General features: G+C 50.4%; 1 protein-coding gene and 1 pseudogene across 1 annotated transcript in view; one reads left to right on the top strand and one right to left on the bottom strand.

Moving 5' to 3' along the window:
* Positions 1–24857, bottom strand: part of PAPLN (papilin, proteoglycan like sulfated glycoprotein) — an 82195-nt gene that overhangs the window by 4706 nt on the left and 52632 nt on the right. Inside the window, exons 18-27 of the mRNA XM_030559631.1 lie at positions 24702–24819; positions 23815–23944; positions 21409–22123; positions 20095–20232; positions 19087–19211; positions 14886–15024; positions 9432–9569; positions 8590–8717; positions 7934–8042; positions 332–507 (exon numbers count right to left, since the gene is read on the bottom strand). Coding sequence (XP_030415491.1) covers positions 332–507; positions 7934–8042; positions 8590–8717; positions 9432–9569; positions 14886–15024; positions 19087–19211; positions 20095–20232; positions 21409–22123; positions 23815–23944; positions 24702–24819 — 1916 coding nt within the window. The remainder of the gene's footprint in view (positions 1–331; positions 508–7933; positions 8043–8589; positions 8718–9431; positions 9570–14885; positions 15025–19086; positions 19212–20094; positions 20233–21408; positions 22124–23814; positions 23945–24701; positions 24820–24857) is intronic.
* Positions 23180–23280, top strand: LOC115651765 (annotated as a pseudogene).

Consider the following 24857-nt stretch of genomic DNA (forward strand, 5'->3'; position numbering starts at 1 on the left):
GGGGGAACTGATGCTCAGGTCTGATGTGAGTTCAGCAGCAAACTGGTGGCAGAGTTTGGAACAGAACCTATAGTCCTGCTGCCTTCCCCCCCCTTTCAGAGCAGTTAGGGGAGGGAGAGGTGGGTGATGGGCCAGCACAGAACCCTGATCGGAGGGCTGCAAAGGGAAGTGAACAAATAGCTTTTTCTAAGGTACCCAAACTGTTGTTATCAGTCTCTTTCAAAGTAAAACAGGCCTAGAAATGGAACAATAATATATTAATGAATCCAGACAGCAACCACACAAGGCTTGGTGATGTTTTGGGGGAGAAGAGGGGAAGAACTGGTCTTACCTTCAGGCCTGCTCTTGATCACTTTCACCTCAGAGCTGGCACTGACAGAGTTGCTCCCCCTGTAGGCATTGCATGTGTAGGATCCCTCGTCACTGGCCTGAGCATTGTTTATAATCAGGCTTCCATCCTGTGACAGGTGGATGCGGTAACCATCTGCTCGCATTGGAACTCCATTCCTGTAGTGGGAAGCCCATTCTGCCAGTTACTATAATAAGAGTTTGAGGGCCTAAACTTCCTTTGGCACATGAACTGACTAATTTTTCAGGTGAATGATAGAGTGCCTGTAATCTTTTCTTTTGAAAAGCTAAGACAGCAAATTAAGGTAAACACTTCTTCTGCCATGCCAGGGGCCCTATAATTATGGGTATAATTAAAGCCTGAATCCACCAAAGTGAGGAGACAGCAGCATACTCTGTAAAACCTCTGCTGCTTCTTTGAGTGATTGCTCATATCCATTCCAGTTAGGTGTGCGCGCCGCATGTTCGTCGGAAAACTTTTTACGCTAGCAACTCCAGTGGGCCGGCAGGTCGCCCCCTAGAGTGGCGCCGCCATGGCGCTCAATATATACCCCTGCCGGCCCACCCGCTCCTCAGTTCCTTCTTACCGCCGTGTCGGTCGTTGGAACTGTGGAGCGCGGCATAGCTGTCCTCCACGTCCCTAGCTCTCCTTCGTTTTACTGTTCTCATAGTTGTAGATAGTTGTAAATAGTTGTAAGTGTAGTTAGTTATTGTTAATTGTACTATAGTTGTATATTCTTATTAGCGGATTTGGGCTGTAGCCCTTCCCAGCGCCCGGCACCGGGCCGATGCCTGGTTCGCCGGGGTTCAAGCAATGCTCGGCCTGTAAAAAGCCATTGCCGACCAGCGATCCCCACGACGCCTGTCTGAAGTGCCTGGGGGAATCGCACATTTCAGACAAGTTCCGCATCTGCAAGACTTTTAAGCCTAGGACAAAAAAGGAGAGGGACCAGAGGTTAAGGACTCTCCTAATGGAAGCGGCACTTAATCCTGTGACCTCGACACAGAGCGCCGGCTCTGCACCGGCACCGGACCGCGCCGGCACTGGAAAGACACCCTGGCACCGACCTTCTCCGGGACCCGAAGCAAGACCCTCGAAGTCTGCGACTCCATCCTTGCAGGCTCGAGCAGAGCACCCGGTGCCTACCTCGGCCGTGGCACCACCAGCAGGGATTCCGTCGACTCCAGGCCCTGGAGGTCCGTCAAGTCTGGTCCCTCCTAGCTCCCCTATAAGATCTGGGGTTGAGCTATTGGTCCCTTCGACGCTAGAGACTTTCGCTTCGGCGCGGGACCTAATTGCTCTCACGGAGCCTAACCAGCCTCAACCCCCGGTACCCCCGGTGTGGGTCATATCCAGAGGCAAGCCTGCAACGATGTGAGCGCCGTTTCCGGATTCACCCAGCCGGCACTGATCCCCTTCGAGGTCCCAACACCGTAGGTGTTCTCGCTCCAGGCGCCGCTCGCAGTCCCGGCACCGCTCCCCTCAGTACCGGTCACACTCGCGGCGCCGGTCATCCTCCAGACAGTCTCGCTACTCCCGGCACCGGTCTGGATCGAGTCGCCGCTACCAGCACTGAGACTCTAGGAGCCGTTCCCGTCGGCGATCAGCACCCCGGTCGACCTCCCGGCACCGCGCCGGAGGCAGGTCCTGGTCCTGGTCGACCTCCTGGCACCACGCCGGAGGCAGGTCCAAGTCCCGATCCCGGCACCGGTACGATTCCCGGTACCGGTCCCCGGCACCGAGAAGATCATCGGCGTCGAGACCGAGGGAGCCCTACCAGCCATGTTTGGCCCCACCATGGCCCTCCCGGCAGCCGTCTGTCTCATCGCAGACAGACAGCATGTACGCTCTAGACGCAGACAGACCTGCGGCCCTCTTGCATGACCCTCCCCCGCAGGATCAGGGACCACAGCAGTGGGGTTTCTGCACACCCTGGGCGTACCATCAAGCCCAGGGCCCTCAACAAATTCCACCTCAGCCTGTGACGTCTGAGCGCAGGGTGCTGGAGGCCTCGTTATCTCGTCCTCCCCCCTCTCCGCCGGGGGAAGACTGGTCCAACCAGCAGGACCCTGAGCTCCCTCCGGAATCAGAGGCGCTGGTACAGACGGAGCCCCCCATGGACCCACTCCTACCGGGGGTCTCCTTGTCGTCCTCCCCCGATGAGGCAGTGGCGGGAACGTCATCTTCCAGTCCTCCCCCACTTGACCTCAGGGCGCACCAGGACCTCCTTAGGCGTGTAGCACAAAACTTAAACTTGCAGGCTGAGGAGGTTTCTGAAATTGAAGATCCTGTGGTGAGCATTCTCTCAGCGGATGCTCTCACCAGATTCGCCCTTCCCTTTATCAGGACTATCCAAGCCAATGCTAATACCATCTGGCAATCACCGGCCTCCATCCCTCCTGCTGCACGCGGGGTGGAGCGCAAGTATATGGCACCCTCCAGAGGATATGAGTACCTGCATGTACACCCGACCCCGTGCTCCCTCGTCGTGCAGTCTCTGAACGAGAGGGAGCGTCACGGGCAGCAGGCCCCAGCACTGAAGTCCAAGGAGGTGAGGCGTATGGACCTGCTAGGCCGGAAGGTCTACTCAGTGGGCACCCTCCAACGTAGGGTCTCAAACCAGCAGGCCCTCCTTAGCTGGTATGCCTATAACTCCTGGGTGGCAGCGGACAAGTTCAAGGAGTTGTTGCTTCAGGATGCGCGTCAAGAATTCGCGGCAATTCTTGATGAAGGCAAGAAGGTCGCAAGAACTTCATTGCAGGCATCCTTGGACGCGGCAGACTCGGCTGCTAGAACCCCGGCTTCAGAGGGTTATGATGCGCCGCATCTCCTGGTTACAGGTTTCTGGCCTTCCTCCGGAGCTCCGACACACCATCCAGGACCTCCCGTTTGAAGGTCAGGGCCTGTTTTCAGAGAAGACGGACCCCAGGCTGAAAAGCCTGAAGGACAATCGGGTCATCATGCGCTCTCTAGGGATGCACACGCCTGGGACGCAGCGCAGACCCTTCCGGCTGCAACAGCAACAGCAGCAGCAGCGCCGGCCATATCCCCAGTACCGCCAGCGGCAGGACTTTAGTAGGCGCCGAAGCAGGAATGGCAGGCGCAGACAATCGGGCAACCAGGGGGGGCAGAATCAGGGCTCCTCCAAAGCCCCACCTGGTCCAAAACCTTCATTTTGAAGATGCGCCCGAGGACGCTGTACCAGTTTCCCCCACGGATCCGTCCCCCCCCGTTTTCCAACTGCCTTTCGTTCTTCCTCCCGGCGTGGACCCAAATAACTTCCGACCGTTGGGTCTTATGCACTGTGCAAACGGGATACCGTCTGCAATTTATTTCACACCCTCCCTCCCGCCCCCCCCCCACCCTTGTCCAACTTCAGGGACCCCTCTCACGAGCAATTCCTCCTTCAGGAGGTGCGGACGCTCCTCGACAAAGGAGCCGTAGAGGCGGTTCCGGAGAACGAGAAGGGCAAGGGGTTTTATTCCCGTTACTTTCTGATCCCCAAGGCCAAGGGAGGCCTCAGACCTATCCTCGACCTGCTAGAACTCAACAAACATATGGTGAAGTTGAAGTTCCGCATAGTTTCCCTGGGGACCATTATCCCATCTCTGGATCCTGGAGACTGGTACGCCGCCCTTGACATGCAGGACCCTTATTTTCATATAGCCATTTTTCCGCATCACAGACGCTTCCTTCGGTTCGTGGTCGACCGCCATCATTATCAATTTGCGGTCCTCCCATTTGGCCTCTCCACGGCCCTGAGGGTATTCACAAAATGCATGGCGGTCGTCCGTCACATATCTTCGGCGCAGTCGCATACACGTATTTCCCTACCTCGACGACTGGCTGATTCGAGGCACGTCAGAGTTGCAGGTCCACAGCCATGTCCACAGGATCAGCAGGCTCTTTGGAGATTTGGGCTTCATTATCAACGTAGACAAGTCCACTCTGCTCCCACGCAGAGGATAGAGTTCATCGGGGCCATTCTGGACTCCGGCAGGGCCATTCTGCCGCTGCCCAGGTTCCCAGTCGCTGTCGGCCATCATTCAGCACCTACAGCCGGCCCCCTTGACCTCTATAAGGATGTGCCTAACCCTCTTAGGCCACGTGGCGGCCTGCACCTTTGTTACGGGTTATGCGCGGCTTCGCATGAGGCCTCTCCAGTCTTGGCTCATCACACAGTACCGTCAGGCCAGACATCTGCTGGATGCGGTTATCACCATCCCCCAGGAGGTATTGGATTCCCTCCGATGGTGGCTAGACCAGTCCGTAGTGTGTGCGGGGCTCCCGTTTCATCCGGCCCAACCCTCGGTATCCCTAACAACGGATGCCTCAGACCTGGGCTGGGGGGCCCACTTCGGAACCCTGAGGACGCAGGGCCAGTGGTCCCCGCAGAAAGTGGCCCTCCACATCAATATACGGGAGTTGAGCGGTCCATCTTGCTTGCCAAGCGTTCTCCCATCAGCTTCAAGGTCGCTGTGTCTCGGTATTCACCGACAACACGACGACCATATCAACAAGCAGGGCGGCACGAGATCCTCTCCCCTATGTCAGGAGCCGATGCGGCTCTGGGACTTTTGTATAGCCCACTCCATTCACCTCATGGCTTCCTTTCTCCCCGGAGTACGGAACACGCTGGCAGACCGTCTGAGCAGATCCTTCCTTTCGCACGAATGGTCCCTTCGCCCGGACGTCGCCCTCTCACTCTTCCAGAGGTGGGGTTGTCCCCGGATGGACCTCTTCGCGTCCAGAGGGAACAGGAAATGCTAGATGTTCTGCTCCTTTCAAGACCGGGAACCAGGGTCGGTAGCGGATGCCTTCCTTATCCTGTGGACGACTCACCTGCTCTATGCGTTCCCTCCATTTCCGCTGGTCCACAAGGTCCTTCTGAAGGTGCGCAGGGACAGGGCCCGCTTGATTATGATAGCTCCAGCGTGGTCCAGGCAGCATTGGTATCCAATGTTGCTGGACCTGTCTCTGGCCGAACCAATCCCCCTCCCCCTTTACCTGGACCTGATCACCCAGGACCACGGCAGGCTCCGTCACCCGGACCTCCAGTCTCTACACCTCACGGCGTGGCTCCTGAGTGGTTGACCAGGTCAGAACTACGGTGCTCTACCCCCGTATGTCAGGTACTACTGGGCAGCAGGAAACCTTCCACTAGAGCAACATACTCGGCCAAGTGGAAGCGTTTCTCCTGTTGGTGCTCAGGGAGGGGTTCCCTTCCTACGGAGGTTTCTATCGCCAGTATTCTCGATTACATCTGGTCTCTCAAGCAGCAGGGCCTGGCGATATCGTCCCTTCGGGTTCACCTGGCGGCTATCTCCACCTTTCATCTGGGAGGAGAGGGCCGTTCGGTTTTCTCTCACCCTACGGTAACTAGATTCCTGAAAGGGCTGGAACGCCTCTACCCCCAGGTTCGACCCCCTGCCCCTACCTGGGATCTTAACCTGGTTCTGACTTGGCTCATGGGCCCTCCATTTGAGCCATTAGCGACTTGCTCCCTGCTCTATCTCTCCTGCAAGATTGCTTTCCTGGTGGCGATCACCTCAGCCAGATGGGTGTCAGAACTCCGGGCCCTCACGGTAGATCCCCAGTATATGGTCTTCCATAAAGACAAGGTGCAGCTGAGACTGCACCCGGCCTTTCTCCCCAAGGTGGTCTCAGCCTTTCACGTCAACCAGGAGATCTTTCTCCCCGTCTTTTTCCCAAAGCCCCATTCGTCCCGCAGGGAGCAACAGCTCCACTCGCTTGATGTCCGTCGGGCACTCGCATTTTATGTGGAGAGGACCAAACCGTTCTGCAAATCCCCCCAGCTTTTCGTGGCAGTAGCGGACCGAATTAAAGGGCTTCTCATTTCCTCACAGAGGATATCCTCGTGGGTAACGTCCTATATCAGGACCTGTTATGACTTGGCTCAAACCCCTACGGGCCATGTGACTGCGCACTCCACCAGGGCACAAGCATCATCGATGGCTTTCCTCGCCCGCGTGCCCATCCAGGAGATCTGTAGGGCGGCGACCTGGTCCTCCCTCCACACCTTCGCCTCCCATTACGCCCTGGTCCAGCAGTTCAGAGATGACGTGGCCTTCGGCTCGGCAGTGCTCCATGCCGTGACTTCTCACTCCGACCCCACCGTCTAGGTAAGGCTTGGGATTCACCTAACTGGAATGGATATGAGCAATCACTCGAAGAAGAAAAGATGGTTACTCACCTTTGTAACTGTTCTTCTTCAAGATGTGTTGCTCATATCCATTCCACACTCGTCCTCCTTCCCCACTGTCGGAGTAGCCGGCAAGAAGGAACTGAGGAGCGGTTGGGCCGGCAGGGGTATATATCGAGCGCCATGGCGGCGCCACTCTAGGGGGCGACCTGCCGGCCCACTGGAGTTGCTAGGGTAAAAAGTTTTCCAACGAACGTGCACGCACAGCGCGCACACCTAACTGGAATGGATATGAGCAACACATCTCGAAAAACAACAGTTACAAAGGTGAGTAACCGTCTTTTCTCTCCATTCTCAAATGGCATTAAGTGGTTGGCTAGCAGTGATCAGCTGTGGTACCTGCTGCTTGCTATCTCATACTTTCAAGGCTCCTTCTGAGCATGAGACCCAGGCAGCTGGCCTTAAAGGTGGCCAGTAAAGGGGGTGGAAGATTGGGGTATTGGCCCCTTTTTCAAGGTGATCCAAAAGCCTCTACTGTAGAAAACTAGCACAATGTCAGATATTGCTAAGCTGTTTCTCCTGGAATACGCTATGCTGGACTGGAGAATAGTAGAGTTACGAACTCAGTTACAAACTAAATGAAACCTAATTCACTGAAAAGGGTGTTTTATTCAGACTTTAACACTGTTTCTTGTTTAGTTAATTCAAATACCTAACACGCATGGAAGAAAATCTTTGTTATAGATTCAAGAGCCCTGCCCCTTCAATTAAGGACCAAGCTCATGGCCATGCCACTTCTCTAGGTCCTCCACCAAGAACACCAGCACAGTGATACTGGTTTTAAAGCAGAAAAAAACACAAAAATTTATTTTATCAAATACACCTTGTAAAGTAGCAAAAAAAAAAAAGTGGGAAGAATGTTTTCCCCTGTTTAATTGATCTTTAATTCTTCCCTGCCCATAATTAGGAGGGGCATGAATGGAGGAAGATGGGGCATGGAATGGCTCCTTCCAGTGGAGCTAGGAGACTTACTGGACATTAAGGTGTTAAATGGTCTGGCAAAAACCCTCAATTCTTCAGCCTCTACTTCTTGTTGAGGTAAACATCACTATTATCCATCATAGAGTTTTGCAATCTAGCCAAGATCTGAACTTCTCTGCAAGCGGTCCTTAGCTCTAGAATCTGCCTTCTTCCATGGCTCACCAGAGCCTGGATGTGTTGCAGGATGTTCCTGTCCTACTTTGGGGAAGGCTCAGTCACAGGGGTATGAGATATAGCAGGAGGCTCTGAGAGCCTGGTTGGCTGCCCTGTGTTAATATTTCATGGAGGTTCTGGACCCTGCCTAGAGTGGGGGATAAATGATACCATTCAGGGAGGAAAGGGGGACAGGAAATACTGTTACCAAGGGTTGTACTGCTCACCTTGACCATCTTACGTTCACATTGTTGCCTGCCACCATGCATTGGAGCTGGGCATTGTCTCCCTCAGACACAGTGAGGCTTGGCAGCAGACCCGTGATCCTCAGCTCTCCTGGGCAGGGGGAAGTTTATCAATATCAGGAAGACCCTTCTATATTGCCACTGATGGTAGGATCAAAAGTCTTTCCACTGTGGCTTTAAATACTCAACCAACACTTGGGCAGGCTCCTGAGCCCCCAGCCAGCTTTGTTCCTCCAGCTGGGCGCTAGCCTGTGGGACTCGGGTGGAGAAGGGGAATCCCCTTGATTTCTCTTCTGCACCCCTGCTGAAATCTTGTCCATACTACCATCCTTTCAATGAACCACTAGGGTACAGCTGTGAAGCTACAGTCAGCAGCTCTTCTCAGAACTCAGCAGCAGCATAATTACACACCGTAGCTACAGCTACTCTAGTCACATATGGACTTTACAGCCATTGGCAAAGCAGTCAATATAACTACCCCTTTACTCCTAGTCTAGTCCTGAATATGATATGACTAACACAGGATAGGGTCTATAGAGGCCAAATCCATGACTTCAGCTGCGGTACTCTACACTCTCTCCCACTCCCTTCTTTTAATAATCTAAAAATACAGTGGGGCGTTTTCCTCCTTTTGATACCTAGAGTCTGAAGCTGGACCCGCCGTTGATTCTGGTCACGGCCATTCGAAGCAATGCAGGTGTAGAAGCCAGCATCTTCAGAGCCAACATGACTGATCACCAGGGCACCATCTGACTGCTGCCTGTGCCTGGGGACAAAAGCCACAAATTTCCCTGAGTTTTGGGGAGGGAGTCTGCGGTCATGGTGTTAGCAGCAGCTCTGCAGGTGAGGTCTTAAGCAACTTTTCTGCTAACACCCTCTGGGCAAACATTCAGCAGCAACACAAAGATTTAAGTGGGCTGATACACCAATTAGCAATAAGGGGAACTGTGCCACCAAATCACTCAGCCATTACACAAAAATATATCCTAGTGCTGTGATCTTCAGAGAATGCTCAGATCCACCCTCTGGGGGAAAGCTACTACAAGGTGACCTCAGTAACGTTTGATGTTCCCCTTCAATGTTCTAATACCTTGTACTTACCAGGTAAATTTATCCCCTTTCTCTGTGAATTCTCCACAGAATGTGATTTTTTTTTTACACTAATTTTGTTGATCAAATGACAACATGTGGCAATCTTGCATATGAATAAATTTCAGCCTTTGGATCTCTGGTGAATTATTCACCACAGCTATTCACTTGAGAATGATTTTCACAGTTTAAACGGTAGGCCATGCCAAAGTCACATGGTATTGTTTCTGTTCCCTGATTGGATGGCATAATCGTTATAAACCAGTGCAAGGCCTGCCTCCATCATTAGAGCCTTGATTCTCTCAGGTAGAGAATACATTATCTGCCAGGAGTCCCAGCACTGGCATGTGCAAGGGCTGCCTGTGATGACAACACAGCCACATGAACTCACCTGGAAGAGGAAACAGGCTGCCCATCCTTCTGCCACTCTATAGTTAAAGCAGGTGAGGCTTCTACTCTGCAGGGCAGTCTGACTCGCTCCCCAATGTTCGCATCCACCACCGAAGGATCATTCTTATCCATTATTAATCTGCAATACAGGTCCCCACAAGCACAGAGAAATACAGTGACAGCCTAGTTCAGTATTTGCAAATCAGTCCAGCTTTGTTGTATTACATGCTTTGTTTGTCCCCCTGGGGAGGAAATGAGAACCTCTACATTCTCCTCAGAATCTTGATGCTCCCAACCTCCTCCCCCTCTGGAAAAAATAGCTGGCTCTTGGTTAAACTGAGGCTGAGTGTGACTTGCTGAAATGGATTGTCTCCACATTAAAGCTTGGGAGACTGCAGACCTACGTACACATCCTCCTAAGCATTCCTTTGGCTGTCGGACTAGAAAAATGTCAGCTTTCATAAGGCTTTAGTCAGCTCAAGAGGTCACTCTGAGGGTTTGGCTACACTTGCAGGTGTGCAGCGCTGGGAGTTAAAGCTGTCTTCGTACAGCTGTGTAGGGAAAGCGCTGCAGTGTGGCCATACTGACAGCTACCAGTACTGCAGTGTGGCAGCATTTGCAGCGGTGTTGGGAGTGGTGCATTATGGGCAGCTAGCCCACAGAGCACCTCTTCCCATTCTGGTGCCATGGGTTGTGGGAAGCAGGCGGAGGGTGCGGGTCATTCTGCTTCCTGTCCCAACGCCCTGTGATTCATCGCTTCACATCCCAGCAATCCCTGTTTTTCTGTTCACGTTTGGCGCCCTCTTGACTCTCAACGATTTTTGTGGGAAATGGAGTCCGAACTGTTGACGAGTCTCGCCAGCACATCACATTTGGCATTTGAGCTATTCCTTAAGATCCAAAGTAATGAGGAGTTCGACGATGATAGTGAGTCGCATGATGCATACGACACGAAATTGCTTGTGGCATCCACGGAAATGCTCAGCACCGTGGAACGCCGCTTTGGGGCTCGGGAAACACGCACTGAGTGGTGGGACTCACATCATCATGGAAGTCTGGGAAGACGCGCAGTGGCTGCAGAACTTTTGGATGAGAAAAGCCACTTTCATGGGACTGTGTGCTGAGCTCGCCCCTACCCTGCGGCGCAGGGACACAAGATTGAGAGCTGCCCTGCCAGTGGAGAAGTGGGTGGCTATTGCAATCTGGAAGCTGGCAACTCCAGACAGCTACCGATCGGTCGGGAACCAGTTTGGAGTGGGAAAGTTGACCATTGGAATTGTGTTGATGCAAGTTTGCAGGGCCATTAATCGCATCCTGCTAAGAAGAACCGTGACTCTGGGGAACGTGCAGGACAGTGTGGATGGCTTTGCACAAATGGGTTTCCCTAACTGTGGCGGGGCGATAGTTGGAACGCATATTCCTATCGGGCACCACCCCCACCTAGCATCCGAGTACGTTAATCGGAAGGGGTATTTCTCCATGATTCTCCAAACGCTTGTGGATCACCGTGGGCGTTTCATTGACATTAACACAGGCTGGCCCAGAAAGGCATATGATGCACGCATCTTTTGGAACACTGGCCTCTTCAGGAAGCTGCAGGCCAGGACTTTTTTCCCAGACCAGAAGATCATGGTAGGGGACGTCGAAATGCCCATTGTGATCCTTGGAGACCCCGCTTACCCATTAATGCCTTGGCTCATGAAACCATATACAGGGAACCTTGGCAGGAGCAAGAACTGGTTCAACTACAGGCTGAGCCAGTGCCGAATGACTGTGGAGTGTGCTTTTGGCCATTTAAAGGGGCGCTGGCGAACTCTGTATGGGAAGCTAGACTTGGGGGAAAGCAGCATCCCCGCAGTTATATCCACATGCTGTACCCTCCATAATATTTGTGAAGGGAAGGATGAAAGATTCAGTCAGGCATGGACCTCTGAGGTTCAAGGCCTGGAGTCTGAATTTGCACAGCCAGAGAGTAGGGCTACTAGAGAGGCCCAGCACAGGGCTGCAAGGATTAGGGATGCCTTGAGAGAGGAATTTGAAGCTGAACACCACCAGTAATGTTTGGTGCCTTGCACGGGAGTGAAGTGCAGTGGTTATAATGTTAGTAGAAATCTGTGTTTCCTAAGCTGATTTGCAGTGCCTGTTACTTTAGCCCAGGAAAGAATCTTTGTCTTTCTGCAATAATAGACTGTTTTCAAAGCCAATAATTCATTTATTGAAAAGAAAATTTATTTATTGACAGACACACAACTTTTTGGGAACCTAAAAGGGCAGGGGGGTGGGGTGGGGAACTGTACAGTCACAGGTTTGAATATGTCCTGTCTGGAGTGCTGTGCAATGACTGCTGCACTTCAGGATGGCTGTACTGCATGGTGATGGGGGTTGAGTGCAGAGGGTAAGGGTCACAGTTCTCAGGGCTGGTTGGTGAACATACAGGTGTTGGAGGCAGCTGGTGGTAAGAACCTGGATGCTGGGGAAGGGGGTTTTGAGCTGACATTGGGGCACAAGGGAAAGAGCTTTGGGACGGAGGGAAGGGGGGGCGGGCGCGGTAGTGCTATGCCTGCATGGCTACAAGCGCCTGGATAGAGTCAGCTTGGCGTGCCAGGATCCTTATCAGCTGCTTTGTGCTTTTCTTCCTGGCTGCTGCGTTTTTCTGGCGGATCCTGCTTTCCCTTTGCCTCCAGTCCTGCACTTTGAAGCACTTTGTCACAGAGAATCAAAAAGTGCTTGCAGCATGTCTTCTTTGCTTTTTGACGGCTTCTTCCGGAGGTTTTGTAGTCTTTGAGACGTTGATGACATGGGCAGCCGAGATCTCAAGGTTGCTTCTGTAAAGGCAAAAAATGCAACACTTAACAGAGGCAGCATTGTTTATACCAGACAGTTATTCCCACCCAGTTAAGGAGTGTAACAGTCTTCACAATAGCATAATTTTCCCATCCCAAAGAGAGCGCACATAACCCACGAGGGCTCTACTCTCTTTGCTTTCCCCAACGCACAGAAACCCCAAACAGCTGTCGGGCACCTACACTGAACACTATCCCAACATTTTCCACAGGAGTTGATCCTGGAAGATATCTCGCTGCTGCGGGTCACCTGGGAGGCACAGGAGGGTCTTCTACAGCAATGCAGATTCCACCTTGGCCCCTATGCAGCTTGCCTGTATGCAGCAATTGTCCCCCCCCGCCTCATGGCACAGTGGCGCGGACGCGTTAGCCTAACTGGGACAAGGGCCACAGTGGCTCTCCCAATAAACTTGCGCAAGTGCATTGCCCACGCTCTGGCTGAAACTTTTGAAGAGACTACCGAGGCAGATTACCGCAATGTGATAGACCATATCAGTGTGCTATTCCGCATCTAGGCATGCAGCCCTAACCCTCCCTCCTCTACCGAAAAATTTCCATCATGAAAATAAAAGCTGCTTACCGGGAACCCGCTCCTCGGTTTGTCCTCCACCAAGTACTGGCTGCTGCGACTGGCTACCTTCCTCCTGGCTTGAGAAGAGCTCCTGGCTGCATGTCTCCAGGGACTCCAGGGTGTCTTCCCCCACCCCAGTACCCTCACTTTCCTCCTCCTCCTCCCTGCCCCGCTCCGAAGTGTCCACCGTGGTCCTCAGATTGGTGGTAGGGTCACCCCCAAGTATCACGTCCATTTCTTTGTAAAAACAGCAGGTCATGAGGGCAGTGCCGGAGCGGTGGTTTTCCTTGCAGGCTTTGCAATAGGCACTCTGCAGCTCCTTCACTTTAACCCTGCACTGCAGCATGTCCCGGTCATGGCCCCTTTCCAGCATGGCCCTTGATATCTGCCCATAGGTATTGTAATTCCTACAGCTGGAGCACCACTGGGACTGCACAGCTTCCTCCCCCCAAACCCTGATGAGGTCCAGCAACTCGCCATTGCTCCATGCTGGGGCTCGTTTGCCACGTGGAGCCATGGTCACCTGGAAAGAGTCACTGATTGCACTCTGCACCTGGCTGAGCAAACAGGAAGGGGATTTTTAAAATTCCCAGGGCATTTAAAGGGCGGGTCACCTGAGGTCAGGGCAGTAGAGTTCGAACTGATGAGCAGAGTAGCTGAGCAGACATTCTGGGATACCTCCAGATACCTCTGGAGGCCAACAACAGCGCTTTTGGTGGTCACACTGGCGGAGCAGCGCTGCATCAGCAGCTCTATAGTTGTTATTCCCCAGGCCGAGGTGGAGTACAACCAGCGCTGTAGTCAGGGAGATACAGCGCTGTATGTGCCTTACAAGTGTGGATGGTGAGTGAGTTGCAGCGCTGTAAAGCCACTACCAGCGCTTTAACTCTCCAGTGTAGCCAAGCCCTGAGTGATGTTAGGCACTGCTGATCAGGGAACTAAACGAGCTTCACCCTCAAGTGCCTGCCCACCACACAGAACTGAATATATTCATAGATTTAAAGGCAGGCAGGAATAATTATTACACTCTGATCACCAGCTCTACATAGCAACAGCCATAGAACCTCATCTCCTAGGGAATGTCTGCATCAAGCCCTACTCTGCTGTACTGGCTGGGGTCCTGTGATAGTAACATATTTGTCTCTTCAGTCTGCATAAAGATCAGGTGATGCAGCCAAACATCATTTCAGATGGGACTAAATCAGCCCTGTTTTATTCTATTGGGATGGGTGATGAGCCATGCTGGGATGGACAAACTAGGCTAGAGTAAAGGGAAAACACCAGCCCCCATCCTTTACTCAAAATTCAAACCAAATCCTTCTTGAGCTTCAGAAAAGTTTAACACCTTCATCTTCTGCCTCCTGCTTGCAGCCAGAGTTTGGCTAAGGGTTTTACAGGGTTTAGCAGACCTCAGTGACTGGGGTTTGGATCTGCAAACTTGAAAGCAGGGAAAGCTCAGGTACTGGTCCCATTTTATCTGAGCCACCAAATTGTGTGGTTAAAGTGAATAAAAAGTTCTCTCCCTTCTCTATTTACCGCAAGACCCAGAAGTATCCAAGTACCATGTACCTTGCCTAACGCCCAGCTCAGCCGTTGGGAACCAGGCAGGACTAGAAGGATCACAAGACAGTTTGTTTTCACAAGACTCTAGATGAGTGGGGCTGTGGGGCTGGGCTTTTTTATTCAATGGGTCTGGTTTGTGCTTGTTTAAAATAGTCCTGTTTTGTTTTCTTTCCTTATGGCAATGAATTCAGTTGTTAGCTAGCACAGCCCAGGTGTTCTGTCATTTAAACCCTTCTCTACTGCCAGCCACCAGATACTGCCCAGCCAGGAACATGGTTGTTATGAATGGAACAGTTTGTCACTCTCAGAGTAGTGTGACTGGGACCTTTGCTAAACTCCATTTTCACCCATCCAACACTCCTAACCACCACCTTCCATTGCCCCCCAAAGCAAGAGGGCACCTCTCACCTTGATCTTCCTCACATGGATACCAGGTGGATGTCACTTGGGCATACCAGAGAACGGTTGCTGGCCTTACCTGTACATGAGCGGCTGGTGTACAGAGGAACCAGGTGACTGTACAGTATTAACTCCTCTGCTGAGATCTCTGTGATGGTGATTCAGACCATGAAGGAGCCGACCTCTAATACCCTCTGTCAGAGGAGATCCACGGTCCTCTATTCGAAATAAAATGCTATACGTGAATAATATGATCCATCCACTGTGACCTCTTGTGTAGGGTTGCTGTGAACTTGGGAGAGTTAAAGCATCTGTTCTCTGACTGATGAGTGCTGTAAGCCTGTGATTCCTATTAATGGGAGCTACAACCATGCAGGCAGTGGATATTAGACTCCTTCCTTTCCTCCATCAATGGGCATGCAGCAGTATCTGTTAGGCACAGAAGCCTTTTGCCATTAACACAAAAGAATGGCAGAGAGAAGCCAGATATTTCCCATCCCCCTGCGGAGGCATGAGGGCACGCTCTGGAGAGGTGCGAGGAGGCTGCTTAGCCTTCTTTAATTAAAATAGTCCTTTTTTATAATGCACTTTTTAAAAAAACATAGTAAATAATTCGCTATCCAGAAGGTCCATTCTGGGCAAAACTCCAGCACCTCCCAGTGGAGTTGTCCGTCCCAGCAGAGCATATAACATGACGTGATGTAGGACAGGTAGCCATGACAGTGATTTCAGACCAAGGCCTGCAGAATTCCCCTTCTTTAGAACCCTCTCTGCACCCAGTAAAATGTTAGGGGAGAGAAGATGGCACTCCAGGATAAAATGTACTGAGGCAGCTTGTCCTGCTGGAGCTGTGACTGGCATTGGGCAAGTCACTGCTCCAGTTATGATTGGCACTGCAGCATTTCTCACTGCTGGTGTCAGGGCTAACACTCAGCAGTCACTGCACTGAGGAAACATATTGCTGGGATTATGGCTAGCTCTCAGCACGTTGTGGCCACTGCCATGGAAGAAGGTAGCAAGACACTGCAGTGGAGAAAAAAAAAAAAGTTATCTACCTGTAACTGTTGTTCTTATAGACATGTTATAGCCATGTAATCTAATTAGATGTTTGCACACACCCAGGGCGCTGGAGCTGGAGAATTTGCCTAGTAATACCTGTAAGGGTAGGGCACACACCCTGCAGCCATACCCCAATCCCCATGCCATATAAGGGCAGCACTGTCCCAACCTCCTCTGTTCTTTTGCACTGAACATCAGAAGTACAGCACAGACTCCAATGCAGAGGGAACAAAGGGTGGGGCATACAATACATATCTGCATCACACCTCCAAGAGCAATATTACAGGTAGGTAAACATTTTTTTTGTTTTCTTGGAGCAGATGCAGCTGTGCATTCTACTTAGGTGACTTGCAAGCAGTACTCATAGGAGGTGGGGCTTGGAGTCTGTTTACACAAGGACTGCAAAATTGCCTTCCCAATGTTTGCATCTGATCTGAGTGCAACACTAAGGCCAGAGCGGTTTGTAAAAGTATGCACAGAGGATCAAGTGGTAGCCCTGCAACTGTCCAATCTTGGAATGGCAGTTAGGAATGCTGTCCATGTTGCCTGGGCTCTCATGGAATGAGCTTGCACCCTTTGAGGTGGTGTAGCTTGGGCTATTTTGCATGCTGTCATGATACAGGAAGTTAGACACCTGGAGATTGTTTGTAAAGAGACCACTTGACCCTTCATGTGACCTGCATGTGACACAAACAAATGAGATCAGGAGCAGAAAGCTTTGGTCCTATCCAGATAAAAAGCTAAACATCACCTGGCACCCAGTGTGTGAAGACATTCCTCTGGGGTGGAATGTGGTTAGGAATGAACACTAGTAAGTATATAGCTTGTTTCAAATGAAACTGGGAAACCACTTTGGATAAAAACTTAGGGTGTGGCTGCAGGGTTACTTTGTCTTCCAAAAATTGTGTGTAAGGAAGCTCCACCGTTAAAGCCTATAACCCAGCCACCCTCCTTGCAGACATCACAACAAAGAAGGCAGTTTGCTGACACGGAAGGGTGAAAGAAGTTGCTAGAGATTCAAATGGAGGCCCCATAAAAGTCTCTAAGACAGTATTAAGGTCCCACAAAGGAACTGGCTCTTTAACCAGCAGATGGAGATGAGTGACTCCTTTCAAGAACCTCACTGCCATGGAGTTTGAAAACACTGACTTCCCATGGATGGATGGATGAAATGCTGGAATTGCTGCCAGGTGGACTCTCAATGAAATAAGTGCCAGACCTTAAGATTGAAGGTGTAACACGTACTCCAAGATATTCTGGATATAAGCCAACTTTGTATTTGTTGAAGTCACAGAGGTCGAGGATAGGTCTCACCCCTCCCTTGGGCTTGGGATCCAGGAAAGACTGTGAGTAGAGCCCTGCCCCTGATGCCGCAAGAGAACCTCCTCTGCAGCCCCCAGAGCCATTAGAGACTGAACCTGCTCAAGGAGCAGTATCTTGTGAGAGGGGTCCCTGAAAAGGGGAGGGGGAACATGGATGGGGGAAGAACTGGATAGCATAACATGATCTGACAGTGCTTTGGACCCAGTTCTCTATGGTAATCGATTCCCAAGAACCGTAAAAATGCACCAGCCTGTCCCCAAACAGAGGGGATGGGGAAGAAGAGGACACCACTAGATTGTTGTCCTGGACACATGAGTCAAAATAGGTACTTGCTGGATGCTGGGGCAGAGGTGCAGCGCAAGGGGAGCCATCTGGTTAAACCCAGAACCAGAGGATTCTACTACCCTTCTGGGAATAGTCCTGCTGCCTTAAATGAAGGAAGGATTGTCTGAAAAAAATACTGTGGGTAGTATTGCTGCTGCTGCCCACTACAGTGGCATCTCTTCACGGCAAGAGTACAAACTCCCCAAGAATGTAAAGTAACTCAGGAGCCTTTAAAAGAGCACAGGGTTTTGTCATTTTTTTCTGAAAACAAAACCCGTCCATCAAATGGTAATTCATCAACGGTCTGCTGCACATCGGGCTCAATGACTGAATTCTGCAGCCCTGAGGCCCTCGTAGTCACAGCTGATGTCATAATTCTGGCCATAGCATCTACCACATCCAGAGCTGACTGCAACGAGGTCGTGGCCACTATACGGCCTTCCACAATGAGTACCATAAACTCTTCCCTGGAGGGTTCTGGCAACTTGTCCTTGAACACAGACACGGCCAACCAATTGACAAAGTCATATTTAGAGAGTAACTCCTGCTAGTCCGCGATGTGCATTTGCAGGGAAGAGGGGAGATAAATATTCCTTCCCATTAGTCAGTCCTCTTGGACTCTTTGGTCTTAGGGCTAGACTTATACCTCCCCTACCGTGCCCTGTCATTCGCTTCAGTTACCACCAGAGTGTTAGGGTCCAGGTGGGAGTGGAAACCCTTAGAATCCTGCATGGGAGTGAAGTCCTGCTTTTCCAAATGCTTCACTGTGGGAGGCAACAGAGTGCATTTGCAGGCTTCAGAAGAGCCTTGTTTATTGGGATGCTTACTCTCTCTGGAGCTGATGACTGGAGAATATCCAGCAGCTTAAACGTATTCTCCTACAGAAATTCTGCCTGGATACCCAGGGTAGTGGCCACACGCCTCCGCAAGTCCTGATATACTTTAAAATAATCTGTAAAATGGCTCTCCCACATGATGGACAATGCTTGAACCCTGGTGAGGGCAGCCAACTACTCCAATTATTATTATACTAACACTAAACTTAACTTAAGGACTTAAGGTACTACTAACTACTACATACAAGAAAAAGTCTCTCAGACCAAGACCAAGAGTGCAAGGTGAAAAACACCACATAAGATCATAAGAATGGCCATACTGGGTCAGACCAATGGTCCATCTAGCCCAGTATCCTGTCTTCCTACTGTGGCCAATGCCAGGTGCTTCAGAGGGAATGAACAGAGCAGGCAATTATCAAGTGATGATGGAGCTTCAAATCTAGCCACAGGTCATGCGAAAAAACTGAGGGGGTTGGGGTGGTGCTGCCCTTATATGGCCAAAGGAGGGGCTAAGACATCGGGGCGGGTGCAGTTCCTATGAGTGTTGCAAGGCAAAGTTCTCCAATGCCAGTGCACTGGGCGTGCACATACCTAAGCAGAATACACAGCTGTGTCTACTCGAAGTTCCATTACAAGTTGCCTCTGCAACTGACTTTAATTGTTCTTGTTACCAATGACTCTTAAAAAGGGGCAGAAAAGAATTAATATTCTGGTTTTAAATGGAAGATAATAAGTCACCTTTGATCCTTAGCTGAATTTGTCTGCTCTCCATCTTCCCATTTGAAGTTATGCATGTATACATCCCAGCATCCTCAGCTCTGACACGGCTTATCACCAAGGAACTGTCAGACTGGTAGGCATGCCTACAGATAGAACACATGCAGTTACGTAAGAGAACCTGGCTGTGGATGCTGATTGTCTAAAGCCACATTCTGATGGGCCAATTGGGCCCATCACCTTCCTGGGGTGAATGACTGAGTCCTCATCACTGGAATACAAAACTCCTCAGGCTATTGAATGGGTGAGAGGAGGGGAGACAGAGGTCAAGAGGAAGCTGAGATGGAGAAACAAAGGGGAGGGAGGAGACACAGGGACTGTTTTAAATTGTCCCCTCCCTCGAAGTGCCGAGCTGCCCTTATAGTGTGTGGCTCTTCACTGTAAAACACGACTTGGAACTGTTCAATATTCCCACCTTAATTTCTACAATAGAAGGTGACTACTGGGCAACAAACTGCCGCAGGAGACCTCCCAGAAAACTCTGTAAAGCTGAGATTTAAGAAGGGTTTCTCGAAACGGTTAAATTTTAAATGGGATGAGCGGCCACAATCTGACAGCATTAAGGCACTCCAAGGTATACATGGTAGGCTATCGATGTACTTCCTGGACAACTCTACTGTCTTCCAACAACACTGAAAAGGACTTTGCACTCAAAACTCACTTGTGTAACCACTTGTGAATTGGGTGCTGTTGCTGAAAGTTGGCCATGTGATAATCCTTTTCTATCTGATAATACATAAGTGTTCAGCTGCACCACATCGAACAATTAATGTCCTATTTGTTATTGCTATGCCTAGGTCTTTCTGGTATCACCTAGTAGTGGGGTTCAGTTAGGAGAGGCGTTTCCAGTTTACCTAGTGATTTTGGTTTTTGAGAACGTTCTAGAAAAAAGTTTCTGCAAACTGTAATGGGGGAGAGGGAAGGGTTGGTGATGTTGGAACAGGAATTGCAACATGGGACCAGACTTACCTGTCAGATGATAGTGGCTTCCCATCTTTCTGCCACTCAATTCTGGGGAAGGGAGAAGAACCAGCCTTGCAGAGAAGATGAATGGTCTGTCCCAAGGCTGCCTCCACTACAGAGGACTCAGCTCCTTCCAGGATGACTCTGACAGACAGAGAGATGATTTCACTCCCTGTGTCCATCTCTCGCTCCCCCAGCCTCTCTCTGGTTTCTCTAAGGGTATATCTACACTGAAGCTGGAGGCATAATCTCCAGCTTTAGTAGATATACCCACGTTAGTTCTGATTGAGTGTTTGTGCTAAACAGAGAAGTGTAGCCACACTGGCAGGAGGGACTCGCCACCCATGTATGATCCTGTCTGAAATCATAGGTACATACTTGGACAGCTATGCCCTCTCATTGATGTGGCTACTCTTCTATTTTTAGCACACTGGCTCAACCAGAGCTAATGCAGGTATGTCTACTCAAGTTGGAAATCATGCCTCTAGCTCCAGCGTAGACATACCCGTAAGGTAGCCCTTCAGGACAGGATGAGAGTTGCACAATAGTGAGCTAAGGTAACCCAGAGGTCTGTTATATATAGCTCTGTAAGAGACTAGAGGCTTGAGAGCCTGCACTCGGCAATCCAGGACTAGACCTCTCCTAGGAGGGAGAAGACGGATCTTGACAAGCTGAATGCTGTGGATAGCCAATTAATGAGGTAGAGGCAGAGACCATTAAAACCCCTTAGTTTGGGAGAACTAAATCAAATCTGAATCCAGGTCCCTGGAGACACTAAGCTAGTGTTTTCTCTAGACTTACAATTGAACTAAATCCTGAAATCCAAATGCCTTTGATATGTGGGGTGTTCATCAGCTGGATCTGGATCCATCTCTAGTATTAACCTACTGCTGCTCCGTTACCATGCCAAAATAGTCTTGAAATCGCAGACAGGGCCAAATTTAACCCTGGTGTAAGCAAGCACAACTCCTGTTGATTTAAATGGGAGCCAGAGCTGGCCAACAAGGATCCCTGTGAAGTGCCCACTTGATATAAAGGATGGAGATTAAGGGCCAAATCCTGAATTCCTTACACACCCAATACTTCCACTCAAGTCAATGGCTGTATGAGATGTGCAGGACTGGGCTCCAGAAGAGGTAAAGTGGGTATTAGACATCCCCATTACATGGACAGTTGGCTTTCCAAAGCCACACTATTGTAAATAATCTGTAGTGGGACATTTCAGAAAAGTGAGTTAGTTGTGGATTGAAAAACATTTCCCCCTGTAGAAGATGGCACTCGGTGCTTCGATATCACAGTGGGGTAGTATAAAAGTGTCACCTGTACAAGCTTCGCTGCAAGGTGGAACTTGGTGAGGTTTGATGCCCAAATCCATCCACCCCAGGAATGTCTGCTCCAGAGGAACTCCGCCACTGCTCATGTTCATGCTGCACCACCTGCCCATTGACAGTTAGCTGCCTCTCTGAGTGCCCAGACGCCATTGTTTCCCCTCTCCCATGCAGCCGGCTTGATTGGTCCGTCCTCCTTCCCCCAGGAGCTGCAGAGTGATGAGAACCCCAGTGCTGGCTAACCAATGTGCCATTCCTCTGTGAAGACTCTGGCAGTATATCCACATTCATGGTCCTTCTCCAACCATTCTCCCTGTGGTGCAGCCTTGTGCCCTGCCATGCTGTATGGCTATCAGGCCCAGGTTGGTCAATGTGGAAGGACCCTCGTGTTCCTCCTTCTCGGCTATGACTCTCAGTTCCTCTTGCAGATGGCTGCGGGAGTCCTTGGGCTTCTCCCTCTCGTGGGTGAGAGCCAGAGTGGATGTATGAAGTCCCCCTGTGGTGCTGGTGCCCCACACTGCTTGTTCCCATGGAGCCTTGGCAGGCCCTCATGCACTCCTCCTCTGAGGCAAAGTTGTTTGTGTTACCATGGCAACCACCATACCAGAACCGGTTGCACTTGCCAACAGCAGTTACAAAGTACCAGTGAGTGGTCCAGTCTGTGCAGGGGCCCTGGGCACTGGGCAGCAGACACTTGACAGGATATGCTACCAACAAACGGCAGAAAAGAAAGAGACCTGATTGTGAGAGTTGACTCCTGGAATCTTCTTTCTACTGAGCACATAGCCCCGATAGTTTCATCACCATGCTACCCAAGGCTGCTGTCCATGGACGGAGAATGATCTCATGGGTAGCACACCTAGCTAGGCAGTAGGAGATTGGGGTTCTATTCTTAACTCTGCCCTTGAGTAAGACACGCTCACCTCTCTGTGTGTCAATTCCTTATATGTAAAATGGAGATAACATCACCTACCTCCCAGGAGCTGCTGGTCTTAATTTAGGTTTTATAGCCAGGCACAGTGTTACACAATTGTGAGTTATTCTTGTACTCGGGGGTTCCTGCTATAGGACTGGAGAGGGAGGAAGGGAGGGAGGGTGTCATTCCAAGTTCATCCAACCCAAGGCTTGAAACCAGAACTGGTCACAAAACCTAGGGTAACACAAGGTGCTCTGGAACCCATATACTAGGACAGAGGAATAAATGTAACTCCGTGGCACTATGAACCCTGGGCTTTCTGCTGGCTCACAGGCACTGTTCTGACTCCCTAAAGCCATGATGAATCGGAGAAACAGCTTCAGATGTTACAGCCCAGATTACGAGTGGCCACTGTAGGGGTGTGGAGGAGTGAGCAAGAAATTGTCCCTTCCTGGGGGTGGCTGGGCAGAAATGCTCCCAGTGGCTGTCCCTGAGCTCTGAGAAGGGGGTTGGGGAAGGTGATGTAATAAGCACACTCCTGACACTACTCTGCCAAGTACAGCTGGTGTCCTGGGGGATCGAGCAGCTCTATCCTAGAATGGGGCACTTGGCAAGCTCTCTGAGCTAAAGAAACAAAACTGAGTGACACAATTTCCCTGGAGCTCCTCCTGGGGCACCATGCCTTTGCAATGCCCCTACTCAGAGATGTGGCTTAAAATCCTCAATTGAAGCCCTAAGTGACACATTTGACCCCTAGTTATAGCCCTGAAACCATACTGCGGTCAATAGGCTTGTTGGGGGGGGGGGGGGAGAGATATGGCCTACTGATAATGGGATGATTCCTAGCTTGTCTTCGGCAGCATATATACTAAAATTGGAATGATACAGAGAAGATTAGCATGGCCCCTGTGCAAGGATGATTTGCAAATTCGTGAAGCATTCCATTTTGGGGGTGGGGGGGGAAATAGCTGAGTGGTTTGAGGGTTGGCCTGCTAAACCCAGGGTTGTGAGTTCAGGCCTTGAGGGGGCCTTTTAGGGATTGCAGCAGGGGTAATCTGTCAGGGACAGTACTTGGTCCTGCTAGTGAAGGCAGGAGACTGGACTCGATGACCTTTCTAGGTCCCTTCCAGTTCTAAGAGATACATATATCTCCATATTATGGATCAAGGCAAATGACAGGGGATCAATGCAAACAGAGATGCCATGAGTGAGTCCTGGCCTGCAGAGTGGCCCTTATGAGGAAGTCCTATAGACTCCAACAGAGATGAAATCAATAGGAAGTTAATATGGGTTAATAGGAATTTCTCTAATTTTTTTTTCCAACCATCATACAGAATCCTATTGCAGGGAGATTATTTTTATTACATTTTACAGGATAGGTGAAAAACTCTATACAAAGCTTCACATTTTCTATTACATTCTGCAGGACTTTCCTTTCAGGGGAGGCACATTTCTAAAGCAGGGAGCCAAAACATCACTTACGTTGGCTGGGTCTGTTGAGGCATCCTTCCCCTTGAGGTCCCGAAGCTGAAGCAATGTTGTCATAGCAACAGCCATACAAAGAACCTCGACACTCATCAGACGGGTTCTGCTGGGACAAAGCTTGGCTTGCCTTAGTGAAAGGAATTCAAAGCCAAAAGTTACTGCTGCAGCACCAGGTATGGTATGGTATGGAATGTCAGTCATTATTCACTTAGGTTAGGTTAAAATGGGCAACTTTGAAGTGTGAAACTCTCCATATCTCCTAAGCCATCCAGCCCCTATTTGCATTTTGGCATGCCCCACTAACCTGTTGCGGACCACCTTGTTAGCCCAAACTGACTCTACACAGTCCTGGAACCTAGCATCTCCCACTGCAAAGACCTATCAACTGACATTATCAGAAAAAAACAATCACATCCAAGGGAGCCTCAAAATGGCAGGAACCATACGTCAAACACAGGCACAACAATCAAATACTTCCCTCTCTTCATGCAGTGCTGCTGATTTCTGGTTGCCTTGAGAGAGAGAGTTTGGTTCAGCATCCTACAATGAGGAATATTGAGTCTTCCCCAAACGAAGATGCTCCACTCGTCAACCTGGCAGCACAAGCTGTAGCTGCCACTCCACCACCCAGACCCATGTCACGAAGGAACTCCACTGGGGCTCACTGAGCGGCAGCAGATAGGAATTTTGACTTAGTGGGCATCTAGCATCCTCCCTCTATCAATTCCCCAGAGTTATTGTCAGGAGACATAAAGGAAGAGCAGAATAGGAGCCAAAAACATCAGTCTCTAGGGCCAGAGCCAAACCCTGAAAACAATGGACTATTTCAACCAGATCTCAATATTATTAGCAAAAAGTTCTAGAGAGTTCTGGCACTTACTTACCGCTGCGGAGGCTGCAGTGGGCCTGTTTCTGCTCACATAATCATCACTGTAATACTGCGTGCAACCCACATTGTTGGGGCCCTGGGCAGCTGATATTCCATCAGGGCAGCATCCATACCTGCAGGGAAAAGATAAAGGGTTTTAGCAAAATCTTTC

This window comes from Gopherus evgoodei, chromosome 4 (genome assembly GCF_007399415.2).
Source record: "Gopherus evgoodei ecotype Sinaloan lineage chromosome 4, rGopEvg1_v1.p, whole genome shotgun sequence".
In the NCBI taxonomy this organism is placed as follows: Eukaryota; Metazoa; Chordata; order Testudines; family Testudinidae; genus Gopherus; species Gopherus evgoodei.